This window comes from Musca autumnalis, unplaced genomic scaffold (genome assembly GCF_047663935.1).
Source record: "Musca autumnalis isolate F117 unplaced genomic scaffold, ASM4766393v1 scaffold_3, whole genome shotgun sequence".
In the NCBI taxonomy this organism is placed as follows: domain Eukaryota; kingdom Metazoa; phylum Arthropoda; class Insecta; order Diptera; family Muscidae; genus Musca; species Musca autumnalis.
The window spans coordinates 48,458,182-48,469,348 of NW_027411866.1; the positions used below are offsets into that span (position 1 = coordinate 48,458,182).

Here is an 11,167-nt window from a genome sequence, read left to right on the forward strand (position 1 = left end):
GAGAATTGTTGTAACTAATAATTGTACATATGGCAACGCCATTAGTTTGACATTTATCATTCTCATTATCATTGTTCTTTCTTTATGACATTTACATACATATGTATAATATCGTTCTCTTTTATCACCAACACTCGTAAGATCAACATCGTTTTTATATTAAAATAATTGGATTAAATAAAGTAATGGATATTACATAATCAAAGCGTGCATTATTCCACTCGATCATTTTTCAACAAATACAACAAATATAATGGTGGAGGAGGAGCAAGAATGTTGTAAGTACAAATGTGAAACAGCGATGTTGTTCATGTATTATGTATTAATGAACATTTATTTGATTTCCAGAAACAAGTTCTGCGAAAATCACGTCGACTGGCCTGGTCAAAACTGTGCAATTTAAAAAACTCTATCTTCAGAATATTTACTAGTATATTAACAATTTTAAGAATACAAGAATCTCTATCCGATCAGTCATCAGATTCTTATAGTGCACCAAATACTGAGAAGAAAAAGCTACCGCACTTACGTTCCCATCTGACGACTTCCACACCAACAATGAAATCCATGGTCTGCGTCATACAGAATCATTATCTCACAAAAACTTCCAAATTTAGTTTCTTTCTGAGTTCCATATCAGTTGTTGCCGCTGAGGTGTACCCATCTTTCTGCACATTCATGATTATCCATAAGAAAATGAGTTTATGGGGGAACTGAGGACAACCATGGCATAGCCCTCCACTACCATGACTAGGGCGCTAACTACTCGCTGAGGTGCCCAAGTATCAAGCGAGGCTCCGTTCGAATATGTCTTCGGTTCTGTAAGTGGCTCTGGCCAAAGTGCCGGCTACAATTTGCCAGTTGTCGTGCAATGCTGACAATAAAAATACGTACATGTCATGCACATTGTCATCTCTTACCTTAAGTGCGTCAAATGCAAGGACGCGCTCTTTTTCCGCTCGGGACTTTTGACGGAAGAACTCCGCCCCTGCTGCAATTGTTGACTGCAGCAATCTCACTTGGCATTGTGGGTATACGTCTCGTTCAACTACTTCGACTAGGGGTGTTTTGTAATTTAAATGTTGCTCTTTTTGTCTCATAGTGTTACCGCTCCTAGATGCCAAAACCTCCAGTGCCAGGACCTTACTTTGGGCGGGGGTAAATGGGGGCTCTTGTGGATTTCCATTGTTTCCCATTGTTAAACGATAATTTACTCGTTGATACGCCATTACTGAATACTTATGAACGCTTTGCTTGTTGGAGATCAAATGCTTAATATTCTTTATTTCGCAACATAACAAGCTCATACATTTTTTTCATTTGTCTCTCTGGGAGTGTCTTTTCTATGCTAAACCACGGCAGATGAGAAAAAAGAGAACGTGTGTTGTTGTTGTAGTCACGTTAACGTATATGGATGATCTTGGCTCAGCCATGCCCGCGTCACGTCTTTACGAAAAAATTAACTACAACTCTCTTTCCCATACAAAAACCCAAAATAGCTTTCTCTTCTTGTGCACCATTGTTGGCTGATGTAAATCAGGCATTGTGACTCAGAAGAGAGCCCATGTGCTCTAAGTGAGCGTAAATTGGTATCACTCACAGCCTGTGTAGATGCTAACACGTTGTGAGCAACAACAAATTTACGCTCATTGAGAGCACAAGGGAGATCCCAAAAATTTCTCTGCCCCATTCTGATGTAAATATATGTATGAGCTATGTATGTAATTGTATGCTCTACAATTACATATTTTGTTATTGTGTTGTGTTGGTTTTGAAACACCAACATTTTGAATACTTTTCCAACATACCATTCAGTCTGATTTTATAAAATTGACGAACAATTTCAGCAAAACCTTTCAACACGTGCTTCGTGATGGCGATGGCAACACGTTCAATATTCAAAATTGCACTATATATTTCCAGCAGCATAGCCCTCTTCATCTGGCAACCAGCCCTCCTATCCAACATAGCCTTCTTCATCTGGCAACCAGCCCTCCTATCCAACATAGCCCTCTTAATCTGGCAACCAGCCCTCCTATCCAACATAGCCTTCTTCATCTGGCAACCAGCCCTCCAGTCCAGCATAGCCCTCTTAATCTGGCAACCAGCCCTCCTATCCAGCATAGCCCTCTTCATCTGGCAACCAGCCCTCCTATCCAACATAGCCTTCTTCATCTGGCAACCAGCCCTCCTATCCAGCATAGCCCTCTTCATCTGGCAACCAGCCCTCCTATACAGCATAGCCATCTTCATCTGGCAACCAGCCCTCCTATCCAACATAGCCCTCTTCATCTGGCAACCAGCCCTTTTGACGATGCAACCCACAGCCCTCTTGGAGCTGGTAGCAGCGTCAAAAATATGCTAATTGATAGGTTAATTACATGCGATAAAACCCAAATAGAGCGAGCTCTAAATGCATGTGTTGCGTTTCACGTACCCATCGATGAAGTGGTTGCCAGATTCAATGTTCCAAGGGAGGAATTGTTAAGGAAAATAGAAGAGCACAATACAGAGACTTCTATTGTTCACAGCTCTAATACCGAAGTAAATAATGTGAAGAGAAAGCTGGAAGAGGAGGTGGAGATGTTTGTGAATCTACGGCGGTTCAAAATCCCAAGACCCTACACAGAGGAGGATATGCGAAATGCGGTGAGGGATTCGGTTACTTACTTACTTACAGCCCTTTTGACGATGCAACCCACAGCCCTCTTGGAGCTGGTAGCAGCGTCAAAAATATGCTAATTGATAGGCTAATTACATGCGATAAAACCCAAATGTAGCGAGCTCTAAATGCATGTGTTGCGTTTCACGTACCCATCGATGAAGTGGTTGCCAGATTCAATGTTCCAAGGGAGGAATTGTTAAGGAAAATAGAAGAGCACATTACAGAGCCTTCTATTGTTCACAGCTCTAATACCGAAGTAAATAATGTGAAGAGAAAGCTGGAAGAGGAGGTGGAGATGTTTGTGAATCTACGGCGGTTCAAAATCCCAAGACCCTACGCAGAGGAGGATATGCGAAATGCGGTGAGGGATTCGGTTACTTACTTCGGGATACCGACATTAAGAATGGCTGAAAAGTATTCGATACCACCGGAAACGTTGAACTTCAAATTAAAAAAAAAAATTCCATCATACATGAACAAAAAAAAACGTCGCAAGGATAAGAAGGCAGAGGAAAAAAATCCAGGGAGAGCAAAGGCAGAAAAAAAAAACAACAATATAGCCTGTGTTCCTACAGAAGAATCTAAAACTGTAAGTGATCCCAATGAGTTTTCAAATGAAATAATGAAGAATATAATGGTGGAGGAGGAGCAAGAATGTTGTAAGTACAAATGTGAAACAGCGATGTTGTTCATGTATTATGTATTAATGAACATTTATTTGATTTCCAGAAACAAGTCCTGCGAAAATCACGTCGACTGGCCTGGTCAAAACTGTGCAATTTAAAAAACTCTATCTTCAGAATATTTACTAGTATATTAACAATTTTAAGAATACAAGAATCTCTATCCGATCAGTTTTCAGAATCTTATAGTGCACCAAATACTGAGAAGAAAAAGCTACCGCACTTACGTTCCCATCTGACGACTTCCACACCAACAATGAAATCCATGGTCTGCGTCATACAGAATCATTATCTCACAAAAACTTCCAAATTTAGTTTCTTTCTGAGTTCCATATCAGTTGTTGCCGCTGAGGTGTACCCATCTTTCTGCACATTCATGGCCCCAAAGACCAAGTTCGACCTAATTGAAATGTGGTTCTGACATTTCTTTATTCCTTTACCAGAAATGAATTAAGCAAAAAGCCGAGCGGCTTATGTACCCAGGCCTTTACACTCTTGTTTGTCTTTTGAAATGTGTCGCTGCTTGTAGAGATGAACCAACTGATTTTTTATGTAGGGATCTATCTTTAAAGCAACTACAAATAAAGTGTATCGAACGGAGTGCATTTTTCATAACTCTGTGTAGACTGCACCCACCCTACATTGCACCTTTCATTTTATTTTGCTGGGATTGTATAAACTGTAGAAGAGATTAGGTCCTCACATCTTAGACCTAAGACCTAATGTTACTAAACTTAAATCCAGTTTATGGGTTCGACTAGGATCCCTTTGGTAATAGGCCTTTGTGTGTTGATAATAATGTAATTTTTTCAGGAGACTCATTACACAAAAAAAAAAATATTCAAATGAGTTTTTCTCTTATTTTTTTAATTTGTCCACATGTTATGACATTTCAAATCTTGTAATCATTTTTGCAGAAAATGAACGTATATAATACAGGAAAAGATGCCGGCTTATCATGGATTAGACCACCAGAAAATGAAATAGCATTTCTAGATATAAAGAAACCACAACCTATAGGATTTTTTAGTATTGATGGCGATCGTACGTTCGAACCCAGCGATACCCAATTGAAATACTACAAACCGCCTGCTGCCAATGCCTTTCCTCTGGACTTGAATGCTGGTCTTAATAGAGTTATACATAAACCTGAATCGGCTAGAAATGAACTACTCGATCACCTGTTAAAATTTTTATATGATCACCAGCAAAGGATATTTGTAAATTCACCAGCTACAGAATTTGTATCATATCGTGGTCTACTGAGACTTTTGATGTGTACACCCTATGAACATAAAAGCGATTGGTGTATTCAAGTTACATGGTTTAGGAATACTATCTATTTGCTAGAACGTGAGACGGAACAAAAGCGTTATGAACGATCTCAAGAAAGTCAATTTCAAAAGAATTGTTGCTCTTGGGGTTTCAAATTTGAACAGTATTGCTTGTCCGAAACGCCTTTTCGAGAACCGGATACAAGCTCGCCTGTTAACGAGTCCGAAGAGTTTTCACTTGTGTTCCATACACGTTTAGCTGGTATGAATTTGTTGTATGGTGCCGAAATGGATGGCATTGTCAGTGAACAGCCGGTTAAACTGTAAGTATTGAAACGATATACATATGTGTGTGTATAGGTGTTATACTTTTCTAAAATTTCCTTCATTTCAGGAACTATAATATGCCAGTGCTTGAAAATTTAAAATTTGTTGAGCTTAAAACTCGGCAAAATCATTCGAATGAACGTCAACGTACATCCTACCTTAAATTCAAAACACGAAACTGGTGGTGTCAATCATTTTTGGTTGGCGTCGAAGATATTTATGTAGGAATACGCAATGATAAGGGTTTTGTAAGGAGTTTGGAACATGTGGAAACACGTTCATTGCCAAAAAATGGAGCGGTATGTTTTGTGATGTTAGTTATCATAAATGATTGGTAATATAGTATTTTTTATTTCTTTACTTAGCAAAATCATTGGTCACCCTCGGTTTGTGCAAATTTTCTCTCTCAGTTTTTGGGTCGCTTAAAAAATATAACGGCAAATCTTAACTGCCCATATACAGTTTATGTTTAGCGCTAGAACTGGACAAATAAATTACATTTGTCTGCCGGGAAAAACTGAGCATTCCTTTCTAACCGACTGGTTTGTAGAATCTATTTCACGTCTCAATAAAAATAATCCAATGTAACGATGGTTTGCAACTTTAATGTAAATACAAATACATATACATATATAGATATGTACAGTGTACATAAATACCTAATTAGATGAGATTGATCAAATTATTGGCTTGAAAACATTTCATTTTACATTATATACAGAAATAATAAAAATTTAATATTTAACAATTAATTGTCAATGTGTCTTTTGGTGTTGATTGGATTTTAAAATGATTTGGAATATCAAAAATACAAAAACAAAATACATGTATTTAAATTTGAAATACATGTATTTTGTTTTTGTATTTTGTACTCACACGCAACACGCAGAGCTATAGGTTTGGCCCTAAAAGCATACATATTTTAAATTTAATGAACCCATACAGTTTTACGATATGTAGAAAGCAATAAATCTGTTCAAAATATCAAGGTTAGGTTAAAGGACGCGTAGCTGGCATATTGGACAGCCACTTCACCCCGAGACCTTATGGTCTATTGTGTTCATCCTGTAGGGGGTTTGAAAGAGAAGTAATGTATATTACATGGAAAAGAAGAATAGATATCTGTCGGTGATGGTCACCTTAAAATTGGCAACGCATCCTGATTTTCGAAAACGTCCAGTGAACAATATTTTATGCACTGAACAATAACTTTTATTGCAGTTTGTTTTTATTGTCTATGTAAATGTAAAATGTAAATGTAATTGTTAGCAACATTTTTCAAATCTATAAAAGGCCCTTCAGGCGTTGATTCTGTCCTTTTTTGCTGGACAACTAAAACATGTAAGATCATTTTAACAACTTGTCATTTTAATTTTATAAACTTAATTTATTTCTATAGCGAATAAACACCACACATTTTAATATCAAACTTAAGCAACATTGGATTTGTTTTTACTTGGTCGTCGCCTTTGTTTGTATTACTGCCGTTTGATGTTAGATGGTTTGTTCGGGTTGTCAGCCTATAGCAAAAAGGGAGCCTTTTAGTGTCAAAGCCGACATTATTTTACTTGATGACATTCTTTTAATTTGATGCCGGATGAGACACGACATATTTTTATTCGATGTTTGATGAGCCATTGATATCAAACATTGTTAATCGTCATTTTGTCAAGCCGATTTGTGTCAACCAACTGTTTTGTGAGCCAATTTGCATCATCAGCCCCAGAAATTATATTATTCGATGTTTGATGAGCCATTGATATCAAACATTGTTAATCGTCATTTTGTCAAGCCGATTTGTGTCAACCAACTGTTTTGTGAGCCAATTTGCATCATCAGCCCCAGAAATTATATTATTCGACGTTTGATGAGCCATTGATATCAAACATTCGTCATTTGTCAAGCCGATTTGTGTTAATAAATTGTTTAATGAGTCAATTTAGATGAAATATCTTTTCTTTTGATGTGCCTATTCGTATCTACTACAAGCCGAAGAAGCTGCAGTTACAATCTGTGAAATTGTGTGTGTCAAGCCGTATATGTGATATTCAATAAATACAACAACAATCGTTTGAGGAATCCCCATCAGTTTGTTGTTAAGCCGTTTATGTTATTTGTTTACATTCGCTTATGTCCATTTGATGTCACAAGAGAAGCAACAGAGAAGTAAACGATCGACGCAAGGAAAACCCCCAGTCCGATTCGACGCATACATAACTGAGATGAGTCTCCAACATTCACCGCCTAATACACCAACAAACACTACAAGTGGTGCCCGCTTACAAACAGACGTAAGCACACCAGCAAGTCAGCCGTCTACAGCAAAGCCAACAACGTCTGCTGCCGCCGAAACAGCGAAACAAAAACAGACAGAAAAATCAGCCACAATGGACACAGCCGAGATGAGGAAAGAAATGCTGAAAATGCAAAAACAAATTCAGCTACAAATGCAGCAGCAAATGCAACAACAATTGCAAATGCAAACATTGCTTCAAAATCAGATGCTACAATTGAAGGAAGAAATGGTAAAAACTTTTGCATCGCAGCAACCAAAAACGTCCGTCCAAAACCCTCAGCCACAAACATCACAACAACAAATATTTGATCAGCCTTTGGAGCCGCCATTAACGTCACAACAACCAATATCACAGCCAACACAACACATCACAACGCCGCCAACACTGGAAATACCGCCGCCGTTGCCTGACATGCCACAGTCAATTATACGCCAACCAGAACCGACGCACGTAACGCAAGGAATGTCCGTACAATACATGCCAGCACAGGGACAACCAAATAATTCCATTAATACTGCAAATACTAATTACAACAATATGCCTCAAAAGAAAATTTATCCTCTTCCAATATTTTCAGGGTTGCCAGAAGAATGGCCAACTTTTTCCGAGTCTTTTTACAGCACCACAAATGAGTTTATGTACAGCGACCTGCACAATATTATGAGGTTAAGAGACGCTTTAAGAGGTAATGCAAGAGAGACGGTTGAACCATTATTGGGGAGCTCTGCCAACGTTGAAGCCATAATGCTTAACCTGAAAGAGATGTTCGGAAGACCAGAGCAACTCATCAAAAGCCAGATTATGAAAGTCCGTAAAATTCCCCCATTGGCTAAAGACGATTTGAATGCCTTAATAAATTTCGCCACCAAAACTTCAAATATGGCAACATTTTTGAAAAACGCTGAAGGAGAACATCATTTACATAACCCATCTTTACTGAGTGAACTTGTAGCGAAATTACCAATAAACCGACAAATGGAATGGGGTGAAAAATGCCTTTCATTAAATGAATCGCCTTCTATTTTACATTTCAGTGCATGGTTGCAAACATTACGACGCGTTGCTAACATCGTCCACGATACCCTCCCATACGCACCATACGTGTCCACTAATCGCCAGCAACCCACAAAGCCAAGCCGCCAAATTGCATGTGTCGCCGTCAATAATTGTAGTGTGTGCGACGGGGTCTGCACGTCAATAACAGAATGTAAACAATTCGCAGATATGCAGACGGACGAAAAGTGGAACAAAATTAAAGAATTAAAATTGTGTTTTTGCTGCCTTAGAAAAGGCCACCAATTGAACCAGTGTCGAAATAGAGTGTGTTGCGGTAAAAATAATTGCAATAAGTTCCATAATGTTTTACTGCATTATGACGTGGATGCCGATGAAGAAAATGAAAACGATAGTGGAAGAGTGCAGCCACAACAAAGAAATTGCCATGCCGTGAGTAGTGCCGGTAGCATACTTTTCCAAATATTGCCCGTAAAGTTGTACGGAAAAGATAAAACAATTTCCACGTATGCATTTATAGATGATGGTGCGAATGTTACAATGCTAGACAGTGGAATTGCAAGTGATCTGAAATTACGAGGAAACACGGCACAGTTATCCCTACAGTGGCTTAATAATCATTCGGTAGTGGAGAGCTCTGAAGTAGTGGATGTGACAATAAGTGGTATTGGAAGAGGCGACAGACAATATGTCATGAAAAATGTTTATACCACTTCAAATATGTCCTTGCCCATTCAATCGTGTGATATTAAAAAATTGGTAACAAATAACAATGTCGATGTTTCGAAAATAAAATTTGTAAATTATAAAAATGTGCAACCAAAATTAATTATCAGTTTACACCATTGTTTTTTGACAGTTCCACTGGATGTGCCCCGCTCGTTGTCTGCCGCTGGACCGATTGTAACCACTACAAGATTGGGTGTTGTTGTTTATGGCCCAACGCCTGGAGGAAAAGCCTCAACCAAAAATCGTGCCCTTCATGTCAGAATGTGTGCCACTTCAACAGAAAGTCCAGAAGATAACCTACGACAAATGAGTATGATGCAAAATAATTGTGACGTGAAAATCCTTGATGCAAAGGTGAATACAAAAAAGAAATTGCCAAATGATGATGAATGTGCGGTGAAATTATTGAGGAGCCAATCAAGAAAAATTGATGGACGCTATGAATGTCTTTTGTGGAAACAAAACGTGCCTCAATTCCCAGATTCCTATGATATGGTCCTGAAAAATTTGTATATTGTGGAAAATAAAATGGTTCGAGATAGGGAACATTGCAGTGCACATTGTGAAAGAACATGTTGCCCTATTTTGATGAGCTATGCCAGAAAAGTAAATGTGCACGAATTGCTATCTAATCCAGACCCGTTGTTTCACCTGCCACATTCTAATGTTACAATTGTGAATGCCAATGTGTTTGTGAAAAATTCAACTCGTGCCGATGAACCAAATTTTAATACTCATTACGTAGACGACTATTTCCAAAATGAAGAAGAAGCCGCAAAGGTGATAGAAGATGTGATAAGAATTCATAGTGTTGGAGGTTTTGAATTGAGAAATATTATGTCAAATTCCAAGAGGGTAATTCAAACTTGTGGAGAATCGGCCAGCGGAGTCAACGATAGCGGTGAGTTTTTGAACCAAAATGTTGTTGAAGGGATTTTGGGCATACACTGGTTGCCAAATCCAGATGTTTTCTCCTTTCGTGATAAATTCATTTTAGACTTCGCTAATATGCTCTCTTTGAAAATGTTTATTTATGGCACATTCGGATTTATCTGCAAATTTGTGGTTGCTTCTAAAATGTTGATACGAAGAGTATGGAAGTCGGGTATAGAGTCGGACGAGGAGTTGCCTAGCGATTTATATAATAACTGGAAGATATGGTTAACTGAATTAAATATGTTGGAGGGATTTCGTATTTCAAGACGTTATCTTAAGGATTTTTCAAACAGAAAAGTTGATTTACATATATTCGCATATGCGATCGAAGAGGCAATGGCAACGGTAGCGTATTGGTGTGTGGTAAGTGATGTTGGAATTAAATTTTCGATTGTAATGGAAAAATCTGCTTGTGCTTCTGCTAGTTGTCGCACCATAATCAAGCTGGAACCGCAGATGGCAGTTATGAGTGTTCATATGAATGATTTAATCGCCTTTAATCATGTGAAAAATCTTAATATAATTTATTTTTGGACAGATTCATACACGGTTGTACGATGGATGCTCGATAGCAGCGACGGGAGTTATTGGAAATGGTGGCCGAATATTTTAAAGCCCGCAGATGAGACAACAGCAGCCGCATTTTCAGCAAAATATGATGTAGACGGATGGTGGAAAAATAGCCCAGAATTTCGTCAGGAATCACAATGGCCCTTGGAAGATAATATGAAAGAAACCATGAGTGACTACGACTTCGATATGATAACAGGACATGTGGTGCAGTGGCTCATCAGTATATTTATGTGGTTACAGCGCGAAGCAATACTAGCTCTGGCTGTTATAAAAGGACTATTTCCAAACTTGCCGTTTTGGATGTTGATGAAGATTCTGGTGAAGCCTCCCCCTCTGGGTCAGTTCACGGGGGCGGGGATGTCGGTGATGGTCACCTTAAAATTGGCAACGCATCCTGATTTTCGAAAACGTCCAGTGAACAATATTTTATGCACTGAACAATAACTTTTATTGCAGTTTGTTTTTATTGTCTATGTAAATGTAAAATGTAAATGTAATTGTTAGCAACATTTTTCAAATCTATAAAAGGCCCTTCAGGCGTTGATTCTGTCCTTTTTTGCTGGACAACTAAAACATGTAAGATCATTTTAACAACTTGTCATTTTAATTTTATAAACTTAATTTATTTCTATAGCGAATAAACACCACACATTTTAATATCAAACTTAA

The 11,167-nt window shown here is 38.2% G+C and overlaps 2 protein-coding genes across 5 annotated transcripts; both read left to right on the forward strand.

Moving 5' to 3' along the window:
- The first annotated feature begins 1,625 nt into the window (after nucleotides 1-1,625).
- Nucleotides 1,626-5,422, forward strand: LOC141398166 (decapping and exoribonuclease protein Rai1-like). The gene is made up of 5 exons (XM_073975399.1): nucleotides 1,626-3,324; nucleotides 3,395-3,616; nucleotides 4,266-4,945; nucleotides 5,017-5,248; nucleotides 5,315-5,422. The coding sequence occupies exons 2-5, from the start codon at nucleotides 3,605-3,607 to the stop codon at nucleotides 5,420-5,422; spliced, it is 1,032 nt and encodes a 343-aa protein (XP_073831500.1). The 5' UTR covers nucleotides 1,626-3,324; nucleotides 3,395-3,604.
- A 656-nt stretch (nucleotides 5,423-6,078) lies between these two features.
- On the forward strand, nucleotides 6,079-11,167 carry LOC141397967 (uncharacterized). 4 transcript variants are annotated; one of them, XR_012411577.1, is made up of 3 exons: nucleotides 6,079-8,705; nucleotides 8,781-11,074; nucleotides 11,133-11,167. XR_012411577.1 is itself a non-coding variant. In XM_073975008.1 (3 exons), the coding sequence occupies exons 1-3, from the start codon at nucleotides 7,091-7,093 to the stop codon at nucleotides 10,536-10,538; spliced, it is 3,198 nt and encodes a 1,065-aa protein (XP_073831109.1). In that variant the 5' UTR covers nucleotides 6,079-7,090; the 3' UTR covers nucleotides 10,539-11,167. The 4 variants fall into 4 exon arrangements, 3 of the variants coding, with proteins under 3 accessions (XP_073831109.1, XP_073831107.1, XP_073831106.1); XM_073975008.1 differs by having other exon boundaries at nucleotides 8,781-10,288; nucleotides 10,464-11,167; XM_073975006.1 differs by having other exon boundaries at nucleotides 6,079-6,290; nucleotides 6,349-8,705; nucleotides 8,781-11,167.